Genomic DNA, 16,961 nt, shown 5'->3' on the forward strand with positions numbered 1-16,961 from the left:
CCTAGGAAAGTTTAGACCTTCTTGAAGGTAAATGAGGAGAGCACATATTTTTCAAGTCAAGAGGATGCTTTTATGTAACTGACATTCCAGAGCACAGTTAAATGAGACCAGTGGGCTGTGTGACTGCCTGGGGCTCCCTCGGGGTCTCGGTAAAGAGAGACTAGGGGTGGAGAGTTGATCCAAATCGAATGGGAGGCACACACCCATAATCCCAGCACTGAGGAGATAGAGGGAGGTTGGTGAGGAGTTTAAGGCCATCGTTGCTGTCATAACAATGAGTTGAGGCCAGCATGAGCTAGCTACACGAGACTGTCTTAAAACAAAACAAAAACAAAGAAACAGTAGATAAACCTGAGGGATGAATTCTCCCATCTGTAAAAACTTTGGTAGCAATGCTAGGTAGGGAGGTGCCCCTCAGTAGGTTGTTGATTAAATGCAGTGTCTGGGCATGGTGGTACCCCTATAGTCCCCAGCTATGTGAAAGCCGAAGCCAGAGGACTGCTCCAGGCTATAAGTTTTGGGATAGCCTGGACCACATGGCAAGACCTTGTTTTCAGAACAACGGGGTAATTGTAAATGCTGTTTCACAGTGCGTGACACATAGTAGGCCCAGAACGCTTGGAGTATCTCTGCCCTCCTCCTTTTTACAAGGTCCCACATGTGGCATCACCTACAAAGACAGCCTTAGATTATAGTGTTACTTAATTTGTTTGCATGTCAGTGTGAAGTCCTGGCTAGCCTGAGCTCACTATGTCTCAAATTATCAGTAATCCTCCTGGTTCTACTCCTGAGTGCTAGGATCATGGGCATGAGCTGCCGTGTTAGAGTGTTTCTGTGAGACCAGCCCTTGGGTATCTTTGGTCTAAAATGACTGTGTCATACTTCCTGGCAGAAGAGAGAGCAGGATTCAGAAGGTGGTTCCCAAGGGTTCCTCCATGACACTTGAGATCTGCTCATTCACACATCACCCCTGTGGTTCTCCCCAGTGTGGGAAACTCAGCTGTGTAATTTGTGGGAGTTGGGGGTGCGTTTATGCTTTCCCCTATAAAAATTAAAAATAAAATGACTGTACCCAAGAAGGGGGTTCAGGACAAGGGGAGGTATACCCTGAGCTCCAGATCTGTCTCCAACTTAACCATGAATGCCACTGCCCCATTATCTCCTCATCTGTCTCCTTGTAGAGAAGACGCGGTGCAATGAGCCCCAGTGACCCCCTGCTTTGGTTTTTATGAACATTGGGCTATATTTGCCACGTGCTTTTTAATGTGTTGTTTTCAGTTGACTTTTAATTTACATAAAAACCACATGTCTCGCCGGGTGTTGGTGGCGCACGCCTTTAATCCCAGCACTTGGGAGGCAGAGGCAGGTGGATCTCAGTGAGTTCGAGGCCAGCCTGGTCTACAGAGTGAGTTCCAGGACAGCCTCCAAAACAATACAGAGAAACCCTGTCTTGAAAACCAAAAACAAAAAACAAAAAACAAAAAAAAACAAAAACAAAAAACCACATGTCTCTTGGGTGTGAAGCCTGGCACCCTGGTGGTTGTCTGCAGTTTGAGCTAAAGTATATCTCCCTGCCTTGGCGTGTTTAGTCTGTACAACCCGTCTCAGCATATGTTGCCAAAGGGCGACATTTCCCCAGATTCACTGTGCCATTGTCTCTTCTAACCAAGTTACCCTAATTGCCGGGCGTTGGCAGCACACGCCTTTGATCCCAGCACTCGGGAGGCAGAGACAGGAGGATCTCTGTGAGTTTGAGGCTATCCTGGTCTACAGAGCGAATTCCAGGACAGGCTCCAAAGCCACACAGAGAAACCCTGTCTCGAAAAACCAAAAAACAAACCAAAAGCCAGCAAAATCCAAACAATAATCCCTAATAACTTGAATAAGAATCCAGGCCATAATCAAATTCCCCAGTTGTTCAAAAATGTGTTATAGCTGGTGCGTTCCAAATTAGACCCAAATAGTTGGCACATGTATTTACTGGCTAGGTCTCTTACATTTCTTTAATCTTTAGTATTCTTCCTCATTTCTCCTTCCTTGGTTTTTGTTTTTGTTTTTTATGATAGGAACGAACCCAGGACACTGTGAAGAGAGAAAAGTGTTTTACTGTGAGCCATACACTAGTCCTCTTTTAAAATTGATTTCTGGGTGGTGGTGTGGGAGGGGGATGGCTTAGTGTGCAAAAGCAAAGCCGGAAGACCCAAGATCAGATTCCTGGAAAATCTGTAGATGCTCTGACCTCCGCACAGGTGTGTGCCATTGCACACAAAATGTATGCACATCAAAATAAATAAGTGCATAGACCCTTTGTTTGGTTTTAAGTCAGGATCTTCCTAGGCAGGCGGAACTCGAGAGATCCTTCTGCCTCTGCCTTGAGTGCCAGGATTAAAGGCGTGTGCCACCATGTCTGGCCATAGAAGCAATGCTTTTTAAAAGTTGCTCGTGGGGTTAGGGTAGGAGCTCGGTGCTGAAGAGCATTGGTTGCTCCTCTGGATAACCCAGGTTCAGTTCTCAGCACCTAAATGGTGGTTCACAACCATCCGTAACTCCAGACCCAAGAGATCCAGTGCCCTCTTCTGGCTCCTGTGGGTACCGGGCCATGCATGAGATGCAGACAGACGTGTGAGCAGAGCATCATCCACATAAGATAAGTTGTGAAAGTTTATGGGTGAGGCTGGAGAGAAGAAGGCTCAAGTGGTTAAGAGCTCTTGATGTTCTTCCAGAGGACCCGGGTTCAGTTTCCAGCAGGAGTCAGGAGGCTTAAAACCAACTCCAGCTCCAGGGGATCCAAAGCCTCCAGTGGGCCCCTCCCCTCGTGTTCCTACCCACATGCCTGCCGCACAATTAAAAGAAGGGCACTCGGGGCAGAGGCAGGCAGATCTCCGAGTTCCAGGCCCAGCCAGGGCTACACAGAGAAACTCTTGTCTCAAAAAACAAAACAAAATTTTAAAGATAAATCTCATGAAAAAGGATTCCCAGGGTTGGAGAGAGGGAGGACCTGGCTTTGTTTCCAGCAACACTTTGCTTTGCACCTGCCCCCCAGTTTCAGGGATGCGGCTCCACCCTCCACAAGCACCTGGTGTGGCGACCGCACAGAATTGCCTGCAGGCACTCGCACACACTTAAAGAAATAAAGTGCTCTTATGACCTCTACATAGCCTTGTCTGCCCTGGAACTCCCAGAGAGATAGCCTTGTCTGCCCTGGAACTCCCAGAGAGAGATCCGCCTGCCTCTGCCTTCCCAGTGCTGGGATTAAAGGCGTGGCCACCATGCCTGACTAGCCCTTTGTTTTTCATCAACAGGAATTCAGTCTGGAGCTTCAGGAAATGAGGTGGAATGTCTTAATGATACTATTTATACCATTTCATGGCTAGCTGCACAAAATACCCGTTTCTTCTCCACCTAGACTAGGTTTCATTACCCCAAAGGGTTGTTTTTTTGATCAAATGTTTTTATTCTTTGAGAATTTGATATATGTATTCAATGTATTTTGTTTTAAAAAGATTTTTTTTTCTTTTTCTTTTGCTGTTCTGGAACTCACGCTGTAGACCAGGCTGGCCTCAAACTCACAGAGATTCGCCTGCCTCTGCCTTCAGAGTACTGGAATCAAAGGTGGGCGCCATCACTGCCCAGCAAGATTATTTTATTTGGGCAGTGTGGCGCACACCTTTAATCCCAGCTTTTGGGAGGCAGAGGCAGGTGGATCTCTGAGTTTGGGGGCAGCCTGGTCTACAGAGCAAGTTCCAGGTCACCTAAAGCTACATAGTTAAACCTCGTCTAAAGAAAAAAATGTGTTTTTATTTCATGTTTGTTTGCCACATGTTTGGAGGCAGTAGAGAGTCAGATCCCCTGGCAGTGAAGTTATGAACAGCCACATGGGTGCTGGCAGCCAAACCTCTGTAAGAGCAGCAAGTGTTTGTTCACTGCTGAGCTATCGCTCCAGTCCTGTGTGCTCCCTTTTTTTTGATAACCCACTGACTCTAATTTGTGCTGCTCATACATTCATGGGTCTGGCCCAGTCCACCGGAGCATGGTCAGCCTACCAAGGGTGGCACCCCTAAAGAAAACAAACTCCCTCCAGAAGAGTCAGGAGCCCTGCCTTCATGCTGATATGTTGCCTAGCTTCATCTTCAAGCAGCTAAAGCTATTGTGGTCCTGTCAAGGCCAGGACCATTCTCTGTTTTGTCTGGCAGGCCCCAGACACAGGGACCTCTTTAGTTAGCCAGGGGCTGTGGGGGAGGTGTAGGGAGGAGGAGGTAATCAGGCTAGCTCTGAGACTCCCTGGCCTCACAGGCTCTGAGGTCACTGGTGCATGGGAAAGCAGAGCCCCCTCCCACAGGCACCCATGTGCACACGCGCCCCTCTCCTCAGCAGCTATAGGATATCAACCTGTGCTCTGTTCCTGTGCAGATGAAAACAGTAACCAGAGCTCCATAGCAGATGCCTCGCCCATCAAACAGGAGAACAGCAGCAACTCCAGCCCTGCCCCAGAGCCCAACGCATCTGTGCCCAGTGACGGCCCTGAAGCCAAGGCTGATGAGGCACAAGCTGATGGAAAGGAGCGCCCTGGAGCTGAAGGTACTTGCTGTCCAGGGACAGGACACAGAGGGGCTGCTGCCCAGCAGCCTGCAGCCAGACAAGCTGTGGCCAAGCCTATGACTGTAGAAGAAAAGTAAGGCCTGGTTTAGAGACATTAAAAAAAGAAAAATCAGAAGGGCTATAGTGGCTCATGCCTTTAATTCCAGCACTCAGGAGGGAGAGGCAGGTGGATCTCTGAATTTGAGGTCAGCCTGGTCTACAGAGTGAGTTCCAGGACAGCCAGGGATGTTACATAGAGAAACCCTGTCTGGGGGAAAAAAAAACAAACAAAAAAAATTAAATAGCAATCACTAGAATTAGAAAAGGGAGTGAAAGTCTGGTTTAATTATGAAGTTGGTTAGGAAAGGCTTTTTTGTGGTGACATAAAGTGGGTGAAGATGTTGGGTGAGTAAACAATTCAAGAGGCTATCTAGGAGAAGAATGCTGAGCAGACAAGCAGGTGCTAAAATGCCCTGAGGCAGAGGCAAGGTCAGTGTGGCAAGAGAAGTGAGGGATTGGAAAAGTAAGACAGTCAGAGAGGGGGGTTGGGCTCCAAATGTGATGAGCTCATAAGGCCACTGCTCCCTGGCTTTTTTATGAGCAGTGAGACAAGACCATGGGTTGATAAGACCTAAAGAACTGGGAAAAGGTGATGTGGTGCTTAGGGTGGAGGTGGCAGCACCTTTATGAGATTGCAGCCATTGTCTGTGTGAGGGGGGTGGTAGCTGGGTGGCAGCAGCAGAGGGGGTGGTACAGAGCTCTAATCCCAGCCCAATGGAGCTGGTACAAGGTGACCAGTGTGAGGCCAGCCTGAGCTACAGAGCAAATCTGGGGCCAACCTAGAACAAAACGAAGAAGTTTGAGAGATGGCTCAGAGGTTAAGAGCACTGGCTGCTCTTTCAGAGGTCCTGAGTTCAATTCCCAGTACCCACATGGTGACTCACAACCATCTCTAGTGGGATCCAATGCCCTTTTCTGGCATACAGGTACACATGCAGATAGAGCACTTATACATAAAATAAATAAACCTGGGTTTTTTTGTTTTTTTGTTGTTGTTTTTTTTGGTTTTTTGAGACAGGATTTCTCTGTATTGCTTTGGAGCCTGTCCTGGAACTCACTTTGTAGACCATGCTGGCTTTGAACTCACAGAGATCCGCCTGCCTCTGCCTCCTGAGTGCTGGGATTAAAGGAGTGCGCCACCAACGCCCAGCAAAATAAATAAATCATAAAAAATAAAAAGAGTATTGGTTGCTCTTACAAAGGACACAGATTCCATTCCCAGCTACCACATGGTAGCTCACAAGTCCAGTGCCCTCTTCTGGCCTCCAAGGGCACTGCATGTATGTGGTGCACTTACATGCAAACACTCAAACACAAAGAATAAAAATAATAGATAAAAGGCTAGAAATTGTGCTCGCTTCGGCAGCACATATACTAAAAAAAAAAATGGAACAATACAGAGAAGATTAGCATGGCCCCTGCGCAAGGATGACACGCAAATTCGTGAAGCGTTCCACATTAAAAAAAAAAAAGGCTAGAAATAGCCAGGCAGTGCTGGCGCACGCCTTTAATCCCAGCACTTGGGAGGCAGAGGCAGGTGGATCTCTGTGAGTTTGAGGCTAGGCTGGACTGACAGCCTCCAAAATAATACAGAGAAACCCTGTCTCGTAAAACCAAAAAAAAAAGGCTAGAAATATAGATTGATGGTAGAACTCTGACCAGGCATGCAAGGACCCTAGGTTTAATCCCCCCTCTCTCTTACACACACACACACACACACACACACACACACACACACACACACACACACACACACACACACCAGAAAAGTTTCCTTATAATTGCCCTAGTGGCTTTGCTAAAGCCCTGTGCCATTTACATCTGTGAGTATGACCTCTCATCTCTCCTTGAGGGCTCTCATAGTCAGGGCGAACCCACTAGGCTTTCCAGCATCTTGCTGGTTAGATAACACTTAAGGCAGAAGGTGGAGAGGCTGGGATGTGACTGCTGTCTTTTATACCTCCACATTCCAATTGCACCAGATACTTCACAGGCCCAGTGGGAATCATACCAGGATCCTCTTCCGGTCACCCCAGGCCACACTGGGCTTGTACCCACCTGCCCCAGCCCTCATGCAAAGGGCATAAGCCCAGGGTCCATGTGACCTGTCCACAGGTCGGTGAACTGGGACCCGGTGGGTCGGCCACCAGCTGTTGACCTTGCTTTGAACTTGTTTATTGCTGGGTAAGCGCAAGGAATGACATAATGTCCAAGCTCCCCGGACTAAATTTAGGCCCCAGGAAAATAATTTCCCCTGGGTGCGTTCCAGAGGCACCAGGCTGCTCAGAGAACAGGCTGCCGTCCTGAGCCCTGGCGCACTGAGAGCACCATTGGCTCCCTCGGATCCCGCAGGCCTGGCAGTCAAGGAAGCCTCGAGCCCAGGCATGCCTGTGCCAGCAGACAGGCTGTGTGAGCCTCCAGATCTCTTGTGACTGCCTGGGGAGCCTTAAGCCTCCTCCCCCTCCATCTGCAGAGCCTGATGTATTCGTGCAGAAAACAAACTGGCCACAGAAGCCACAACACTGATAAGGCAGACTTTTTAGATCAGTTACAAATGTGTCTTGCTAAAGCAAGCAAATAGATTATGAAATAGAATGCAAATTAATGTGGATTTTTTTTCTTCTCTCTAAGCAGAGTGTCATGTAGTAGCCAAGGCTGGTCTCGAACACCTGACTTCCACCTCCCAAGTGCTGAGATTACAAATATGCACTGTCATGCCCAACTTTTTTTTTTGTCCCCCCCCCCCGTTTTTGTTTTTTGATTTTTGAGTGGGGTCTCACTATGTAGCCTGGGCTGGCCTGGAACTCACACAGATCCTCCTCTGCCTCTACCTCCTGAGTGCTAGGATTAAAAGTGTACTGCCATGACTGGCCTCTAACTTCTCCCTTTTTTGAAAAAATTATTTTCCACTTGTGTGTGTGTGTGTGTGTGTGTGTGTGTGTGTGTGTGTGTGTTTGCCTGTAGGTATGTATATGCGCCACATGTGTGCCTGATGCCCTCAAAGATCAGAAGAGGGCGTTACCGATGATTCTGAGCCACCATGTGGGTTCTGGGAACCGAATCCAGGTCCTCTGCAGGAGCAGCAGGTGCTCATGACCCCTGAACCAGCTCCCCAGCCCCTATTGTCTCCTATTCAGGAACTTGAAATTCATGGCCCAGGCCTGGCGGTGCTCGCATTGTAACCCAGTACTCAAGAGGCTGAAGCAGGAAGATCACAGATCGGAGACTAGGCTTCATGGCATCATTGTAAAACCTATCTCCAAAGAGAAACAAAAGGAAGTTTCACATGAAATGAGCCACTTTGGTGATGGTAAAGCCCAGCTGTAGCTTAGTCTATGAGAGAGCCTGAGGCCGGGCGTTGGTGGCGCACATCTTTAATCCTAGCACCAGGGAGGCAGAGGCAGGCGGATCTCTGTGAGTTCGAGGCCAGCCTGGTCTACAGAGAGAGATCCAGGATAGCCAGGGCTACAAAAGGAAACACTGTCTCAAAAAAAAAATGCTTAAAAAGTAGAAGGAGGAGGAGGCAGACAAAGAGACGTTAATCCTGGGTGAGGGCTGGACAGATGGCTCAGCAGGTAAGGTGATCTGAGTTAAGATTCCCAGCATGCATGTCAGGCAGCTTACAACTGCCTGTAACTCTGGTTCCCTGGAATCCGGCCTCTGTGGACTCCCTCAATGAGATGCATATACCCCCCTCCAATGATTAAAAATAAAATGTAAATAAAGTCAGTGTGATCTGTCACTGGGGCCGTGTGTGAGCAGCCCAGGCTCAGGTGGGCTCTTGCAGTGCCCCTCCCTTGTTCCCCAGAGAGCAGAGAGTAAAGGCATGCACCGCCTCCACCTGACACAGTTGATGGCAACTTCTTTTGCTCAATAGTTAGTCCTTGCTCTGGTCATCAGAGAAACACACTTATTAAGAGAAGTTTGGGGCTAGAGATTTGGCTCAGTAGGGTACTCACTTGGCCAAGCATTCTTGGAGCCCTGGATTTGATCCTTAGCACCAAGTAAACCAGTGCACACTTGTGGATCCCAGCATTGAGGAGGTAGGGTCCATAGGACCAGAAGTGCAAGGTTATTCTTAACTACATAGAGAGTCTGAGGCTGGTCTAGGGGCGGCAAGGCCACCCAGAGGTTGTCCCCTGACCTCCACATGTTCACTGTGTGTGCAAGCACAAATACTAAGCGAGCAAATGTGGAGTTTTTCCTTTTTTTTTTTTTTTTATGGTTAGAGGCTAGAGAGATAGCTCAATGGTTAGAGCATGTGCTGCTCTTGCAGAAGATCCCAGCTTGGTTCCAAACACCCCGTTAGTGGCTCAGAACCATCTGTAACTCCACTTCCAGGGTGTCAGACGTTCTCTCCGGGCCCCCACAGGCAGTGGGCATGCATGGTGCACAGGCATCCATGCAGGCACAAAACCCATCCACGTAAAGGAAAAATAAATAACTTGGAAAAACTTGCTTAGAAAAAGAGATAAGTGTTCGCCAAGAGTCAGCTCCCTGTGATGTTAGGAGAATGCTAGTTCTTTCTCTACAAAAGCCTGCTGAAGTTGCTTCCGCCATGGTTTCCCTGCTGGAGCCCTGAGACAGCATGATTGCTATGGTGCCTGGTGTCCAGCAGAGGGCGCCAGACGCTGGCAGCATTGCTTACAAAGTAGTCCTCTTCCTCCAGGCAGAGTAGGTATGTATGGGGGAGGGTTGGAGAACCACAGAGCTCACCCGTGGCCTGGCTGTTTATAACCACCTTGCTAGCAGATAAACGAGAAACTTCCCAAGCTTTAGCCCGTCTAGCTCTGGAAACCCCGAGCCACGAAACTACCCAGATCCGAGTATTTTTAGGACTTGGCCCATCTGGTGCTGCTTCTCATGTGTCTGAAAACAGCTTCTGTTATCTTGTCTTTGCTCAGACGCTTCTGATGAGCAGAATTCACAGTCTTCGATGGAAAACTCAGTGAACAGCTCAGAAAAAGCGGAGCGGCAGCCATCTGCAGAGTCGGGGTTGGCAGCAGAAACTTCGGCAGTCTCTCAGGTACCTGCAGCCAGGCCTCGGTGGGGCAGGGCTAGGGTTCTCCGTGGTCCATTGAAAGCCATGCCGTTTCCCTGTGGGACGGTGGGAACACTGCTTGTCCATTGGACAGCAGCTGAATGTGTTAGCCTCTGTCACCTGGGGCCACCGTGATCGGAGGGGCGTGTGGTCCTGCTTCCGGAAGCCTCTGGGGTAGAGCATGCGCACTCTGTTGTTCTAGTCTCAGTTTGGTGACTGTGTTATTCGGGTCTGTGAAGGTATAACCTCATCCCAGTGACCCCACATCCTTTAAGGTTAAACCTGAAGGCCAGATTAGCCTTTGGAATTTGGCTCCCGATCCAGCCCCCTGCTCAGACCTCCGTCTGTGTTATAACAGTGTCAGCATCTTTCTTGGACTGTTGGGTGCAAACACAAGTCCCAGGGCCAGGCGGCAGATACGATGGAATCTAGCCCAGGTTCGAATCCAGCTCCAATCTACTGGGTATGGAGGTGCAAGCCAGTAATGCCAGCTCCTTGGGAAGTTAAGGCAGGAGAATCCAAAGTTCAAAGCCAGCCTGGGAGACTTAATGAGAGTCCATACTTAATGAGAGTCTCTGTCTGGCCTGCCCTCTGTCCTTGCTGCCTGGATCTTTAGGAGATACTGGGCTAACCTTGATGAAGAGGCGCTACCGTAGGTGTAAGAAGGGTGTTAGACACGGAGACACAGTTGTTTCAAACATGACAGGACGTGGGGGGGAGCTAGGGTATAGCTCAGTGCAGAGCACCTGCCGACCATGTCTGAGGCCTCAGGTGCTACCCACAGCTGCAGCACTTAGCACCTGGGAATCTGCCATTGCCAAGCCTCGATCACTTAGCACCTGGGCACCTGCCATTGCCAAGCCTCAATCACTTAGCACCTGGGCACCTGCCATTGCCAAGCCTCAATCTGTCAAGCTACCAGATTAGACGAGAAAATATGGCTAAGGTGCCCAGCCAGAGCCCAGTGTAGATACACAGGTGTCATCCTCCAGGGCCACTGTGGCACATTGATATAAGAGGGGCTGGAGAGATGCCTGGGCGTTAGGAGCACTTACTCTTGCAGAGGACCCAGGCTTGATTCCCGGGACCCACGTAGGAGCTCACAGCCATCTGTAACTCTGGTTTCTGGGGGATCTGACAAAGGCACACGTGTACTTACATACATTCATTCATGCATACAAAGTAAGTAAATACACTTTTAAAGATGAAAATTTAGCTGGGCGGTGGTGGCGCAGGCCTTTAATCCCAACACTCGGGAGGCAGAGGCAGGCGGATCTCTGTGAGTTCCAGGCCAGCCTGGTCTACAGAGCTAGTTCCAGGACAGCCTCCAAAGCTACACAGGGAAACCCTGTCTCAAAAAACCAAAAAAAAAAAGCACAAAAAACAAAAATGAATGAATATAATCAAATATTAAATTCCAAAGACTAGTGAAGAAGAGGGCCAACTTCCCTGATGTCAAGTCCTGTCCACGGTCCTCAGAGAAAGCTCACTCAGCCTTCCCTTTAGTTCTGATGCCCAAGCTGGCGCCCCTCCCCCCTTGTCACAGTTAACACAGTTCGTACTACAGACCAAGCAAGCCCTATTCCAGGACCAGGGTGGCTGAGGCAGAGAAGTTTGATAGACAGACAGGGACACTAGGTCTCTGTGAGAGATGCTGCAGGTTGCTGGGAGGAAGCATGAGCCAGGTGACTTGGACCCGCTTTAGATTGAGAAGAGTCTCCTGTGTCTGAAGGTGGAGACCCGTGAGCCCAGGAAGGGGACAGGCTTCAAGACAGGACCAAGCAGAGAAACCAGCCAAAGAGCAGAGAACGCTGGGCAGCTAGAGCCTGGTGGCCCAGGACGAGAGCGGCCACTGGGGCTGGTCTCGGCCGCCGCAGGGCTGGAAAGAGGTCGGGCTTGTGTTTTAAAGTCAGTGGGCAAATGTCGGAAGCTTTGCTCCCGTGAGTGTTTACAGTTTAAGGGGGCAGGCTCAGGTGGTGTTCCGTGACACCTGTAAAGAGGGGTCTGCAGAGTTTATTCCATGCCTATGGTAACAGGAAGACACCTCAAAGGCCAGGGTGCCACAGTTAGCACGGAAACTGTCTGGAGTTTGGTCTCAGGTGATGGTTGAGGTCTGAGGACCAGAGGTGACTGCTGGTGAATGAATAACCTTTTGGATGGTCGTAAGACTTCTTGGGAATTCAGTGTCAAGAACAGACTGCTTCCCCCAGAATAATGGCCATGTGTCCATTCAACAAAGGCTGAGCATTTGCACCAAGTGAGGTGCCTGTAGCCCAAGGGACAGTAGTCCACACAGCAGAGCAGCCCTGGGTGTTTTGGGAAACCACCTTAGGGGTAGAGGTAGGGTTGCCAAACTGAACCTCACACTCAGATACTTACCTCCACAATTAATTACAGACTAGTCACAGGGGGAGCTTGGTCTAGACTGTGTGGAATCAAAGGCCAGGGGCTAAAAACACAGGGAATGGCACGTGTCATGGCTCAGAGTGACAGTGGTGACTGAGAAGGTAGGTTTCATGCGCTCTTCAAAGCATTTGGATTTAAAGTTTGCCATGTGTCTGGAACCTCCCCTCCTGCCCGGTGGTGCCCAGTCAGTTCCCTCTGGAGCCAGCCTTCTGTCCCGTCCCCCCCATGTCCAAGCCACCCTCCCTGCTGACACAGTCACTTCTCTTCTTCCCCTGAAGGATTTGGAAGGAGCGCCGCCCTCTAAAAAGATGAAGCTGGAATGTTCTCAACAGAACTCTGAAGAGATGTAGAGGCCCAGTGGAACCCTTTGGTCCATGTTTCATGGCAAGTACATCAGCAGGCTTAATTCTAGACGCTGCCCAAGCGAGTCCTCTTGGGTGCGAACAGAACTAACGTTTCAAGTTTACTAAGTGCAAATCCAAGAAAAACCTAGAACAGCGGAACTTCTCAGACACTGATGAACTGTGCTGTGAAGCGCAGCACTCGAACCTTCAAGCGACTGTCCTTGGGGAGGTGGGTTGACAGCTCAGGAGTGTCTGCACACTGTCTCGGAAGCCAAGATTGCATTTGTGTTGCTGCTGTAGTCCCCCGCCCCCACTCCTCTATTTAATGATATAAGCTATTTGAGGGTGGTACCAATCAGGAATTTGCTTTTCATCGGGCTTTTTCACTCCTCAACCAATTCCTTCCGCTTTCTTTTTTTGTGCCTTGTACCCTAGAGGTTACCTCTGGCATGCTTCCTGGTTTTTGCATCTCTCCTGGCGAAGTGCCCGTTGGTTTTGGTTGGCTGCTGCCCCCTTCCTGTCCCTCTCTTCCCTGCCCTGAGACTGCATCAGAACAGGTGGGGTAGATCAGCAGGAGATCAGGCTCTTGGTTCAGGTGGGCAGCGTTTGGGCACACCCCCGTGCCCTGCCTGGAGTCAGTCCCAGTTTCCAGGGCCCCTGGGGCTCCATGTGTCAGCCTCATTTCCCAAGGGCTGGCCTCCTTGGTTCAGGACATGCCCTCCCCTCCTGGAGCCATGGAGGCTAGGGGTTTGCAAGCCACAGTAGCCCAGATTGACACGCAAAGCCTTTGGATTCTTCCGGCACCTCCACCCCCGCTCCCTGACTCTAGCCACCACTGGCACCGCTTTTCTCCGGCCCTCCAAGGACGAAATGACTGACTGTGAGCTTGTCTCCTTAGGATAGTACAGGGCTGGGGAGCTTGGGAGCAGGCAGCAGGAATAGCTGGTGCTGAACTCTCCCACGGGACATTGATTGCTTGGATTTCAAATCCATGGAAACCTGCTGCCCTTTGTCCCTATCCCCTGTCCCCCCACACCCCAAATCCCAGGCAGGATGCTCCTGGCATCCTGTTCTGACTCTCAGAGGCAGCAGGTGGATGGCGTCTCATTCCCAGAGCATGCTGTTAGCCTCCACTGGGAAGCGGACCTTAATGATTGGGCCTCAAAGGCCAGAAACAAGGCACCGAGGAACTGGGAAGATTTGCACACACCCCCAGAAAGGAGCCACGGAGGCTCCCCCTTCCCCTGCCCTTGATTGCACCGAGACAGCTTTCTCTCACTCAGTGGAGACACCCTTTGGACGAACTGCCCGGCTGTTGAGTTCTGAGGCCTGGGTAGCCCCGAGTTCCTCCACGGACCCCGCAGACCTTGAAGCTTCCCCTACGCTCTCTTACTGCACCGGGGCTCTCACTCCCTACGAGTTGTGTGTTGGGGGTGGGGAGGGTGGGGCGTTTTGTTCTTTTGTTTTGATTTATTGTTCTGTTTGCTAACTGGTGCATATTCAGGTACCACCTTTTGACGTGTGGATCGTTCTCTTAACCACCATGAGAAGTGTCTGCCAGGCTCCATTTTCTAAGAGTTTCTGAGGGGAGAGCTCCTATTTCTTTTTCTGTTATCAAGGGAGCTGTCTATTTCCTATACTTCACGAAGAATCAAAATGTTCCTGAATTTTAAATACCTCATGCAAAAAATATCTCCTGAAATAAGGGAAGAAAAAAAAACTTTGAAAATCTTAATGTTGAAGTTAGCAATGCTAAAATGTTTCTGTCTTAAGAAAAAAAATTTTTCTTGTACTTAGCAATTTTGCCCCTCAGGCGGTCAGTTCTGTGAAGAACTGTGCTCTGCATCTTTGCTGGAATGCAACAGATGCATGACCTCCAACTTTTCTCAAGGTCAAGGCGGTTTTACCTCCAGATTCTAGAGTTAGGATAACATTTTTCTTTTGCAGCAAAACTCCGTTTTGGTGAAAGATGAATTTGGATATTTATTTCTTTTTCTGGGAAATGAGAGGTTGCAACATACACAGGTGAAAGAACCCAACACATTCACCCACGGAGCCAGCGGGGCCGCCAGGGCCGCCCGCACCCCGTCTGCCCACTGCAGCCTCTCCGGACAGTCAAGGGAGTTGACGCAGTTGAGGACGAGGACAACGATGAGGTCCACGGTACCCAGGCTGTCATTAGTTTTTCTCTGAAGTGCCTGAAGGTAGGAATGGGCCGTTGATGGGGACCATCCGGATGCCCCCCACTCCGACGGCCACGCCAGGCAAAGAGCCAGCAGCCCTGCACTGCGCGCTGGCCACGAAAGCCTTCCACGCGGAGCGGTCAGACTGCAAAATCCAATGTGCTTCCTTCCCCGCCACGGTCTCTCTCTGGAGCCCATGGTCCCCGTCCCCGAACCCCTCGCCCTCATCCCCGCCATAGAATCTAAGACCTTTCATCTGGCCGAGCCAGGACTGGGGATCCCAAGCAAATGCCTTCCGTGGACATCAGGCCCCATGGCCTAAAGGGCTCCCAGGGCAAACTTCCCCCCAAAACTTGAAGGCGGGGGGAATGGCGGCTACACACATTCCACAAAGTGCTGGCACTTACACCCACAACCCGAAAGGCTATTGACCGATTCTTAGAGGGTGGTGACTGCCCATCATCAGACGGTGTCATGGTTTGGAATGTTAATTATTGCCGAGGACCTGGTTAGAGATATAAAGACCTTTTTGTTTTCACTGTTACCTTTTTTTCTCTTACAATTTTTTTTGGTGTGTTGTACAGCAGTATAATTTTTCACTTATTTATTCCATCGGTAGATATTGTTTGTACAATGTACAATGGTTTCATTTCAGAAAATAAAAAAAAAATCAGATCCCGAGTTCGGTGGCTTAATCCATTGTAATAAAGAATAAAGTCAGGTGGATAATGAGATTGCCCTCCCCAGAGGCTCTTCTTCTGCACAAGTCTGCACAGGCTCGGCCACTGGCCAGAGTTATGATAGCAGCCATTATTAAACACCAGGTGGGTCCGAGGTCAGCCACTCCACACCCCTTTTTGTGGGTGAATGTTGTCAGTCACCTTGTAGACCAGAACGAACAGCTAGGTTGTACCTTGTCCAGTCTGGGGGAGAGCTCCAGTTTAAAAGCTATACCTGGGAGCCAGGATTTGTGGTGCAGACCCACAACCCCAGCCCTTGGCAGGCTGAGACAGAATTGCTGAGAGTTCAAGGCCTGGACTACAAGCTAGCCAGGCCTTGTTTCAATTCTCAGCACCACATAAAACACGGAGGTGGCGCATGCCCAAACTCTCAGCATCAGGAAGGTTGGTGGGAGGATTTAAAAGCTTAACGTTTTCCTAGCTACATAGCAAGTTCCAGATCAGCCTGGGCTACAGGACACCAGACGAGAAGAAAAAGACTGCCATGGTAGCAATTCTGGCAGGCAAATACTGAAGAGGATGAGGAGGGAGGATCAAAGGTCTGAGCCAGCTTGGACTAGACCTTTTAAAAAGGTTGAGAGCTAGCTCAGCAGCTAGTGGCACTCGCTGCCCAGGCCTTTGGTCCTGCTGCTGGCACCCACATAGCAGCTCACGGCCATCTGTGACTCCAGTTCCTGGGGACCCAACACACTCTGCTGGCCTTTCCAGGTACCAGGAATGCATGTGATGCACATACATATTGGCAGGCAACACACACACACACACACACACACACACACACACACACACACACACACACACACACCTAAAAACCCGTAGGTAGATATTTACATGGTGGGTGGCAGCTGGAGGACTGGTAAGATGGCCTAGACCAGTGCTTCTTACCTTCCTAATGCTGCAGCCCTTTGATTCAGTTCCTCATGTGACTCCCAACTATAAAAGCGTCTTGGTTGTTAGCCGGGCGGTGATGGTGCTATCAGTAGACACCTTTAATCCCAGCACTTGGAAGGCAGAGGCAGGCAGATCTCTGTGAATTCGAGGCCAGCCTGGTCTACAGAGAGAGTTCCAGGACAACCTCCAAAGCTACAGAACAACCAAAATTTAATTAGTTATTTGGTTAATTAATTAATTAATTAGTGAGCTGGAAATATAGCCTGGTTGGTAGGGTGCTTGCCTAACATGTTTGAAGCCCTAGGTTTGTTTCTTAGCACCTTATGAGCAGATACGGTACATCTCTGTAATTCCAGAGACAAGAAGATCAGAAATTCAAGGCTATTATCAGTTACACATTGTGTTTCAGTCAGCCTGGGCTAAAGACTCTCTCTCAAAGTAAATAAACAAATAAAATCTTCAGCATGGCAGATATATTTTTCTCTGGGGGGGGTTGTCTCTTGGTTTTGCATTTTTTCTTTGGGGTTCAATTTATTTTGCCTTAGGGTTTTTGTTTTTCGAGACAGGGTTTCTTCATGTACCCTTGGCTGTCCTGGAACTCACTCTGTACATCAGGCTGGCCTTGAACTCACAGAGATCTGCCTACCTCTGCCTCCCAAGTGCTGGGTGTGTGCCACTACTGCCCAGCCTGCTTTAGGTTTTTAAGACAAGGATTCAC

General features: G+C 49.6%; 1 protein-coding gene, 1 non-coding gene and 1 pseudogene across 3 annotated transcripts in view; all 3 read left to right on the forward strand.

Annotated features, from left to right (window-relative positions):
• Bcl7a (BAF chromatin remodeling complex subunit BCL7A) overlaps positions 1-15,293 on the forward strand; it is a 30,633-nt gene extending 15,340 nt beyond the window's left edge. For both annotated transcript variants that reach the window (XM_040731128.1, XM_040731126.1), the window contains 3 exons: positions 4,411-4,578; positions 9,543-9,664; positions 12,364-15,293. In XM_040731128.1, the coding sequence (XP_040587062.1) occupies positions 4,411-4,578; positions 9,543-9,664; positions 12,364-12,435 (362 nt within the window). In that variant the 3' untranslated portion in view covers positions 12,436-15,293. The remainder of the gene's footprint in view (positions 1-4,410; positions 4,579-9,542; positions 9,665-12,363) is intronic.
• On the forward strand, positions 879-1,045 carry LOC121134072. Its single transcript, XR_005871102.1, has one exon. It is a non-coding gene; the product is annotated as a U1 spliceosomal RNA (small nuclear RNA).
• LOC121134083 lies at positions 5,989-6,101 on the forward strand (annotated as a pseudogene).
• Positions 15,294-16,961: the final 1,668 nt, after the last annotated feature.

The sequence above is a fragment of the Mesocricetus auratus genome, unplaced genomic scaffold, assembly GCF_017639785.1.
Source record: "Mesocricetus auratus isolate SY011 unplaced genomic scaffold, BCM_Maur_2.0 Super-Scaffold_100025, whole genome shotgun sequence".
In the NCBI taxonomy this organism is placed as follows: domain Eukaryota; kingdom Metazoa; phylum Chordata; class Mammalia; order Rodentia; family Cricetidae; genus Mesocricetus; species Mesocricetus auratus.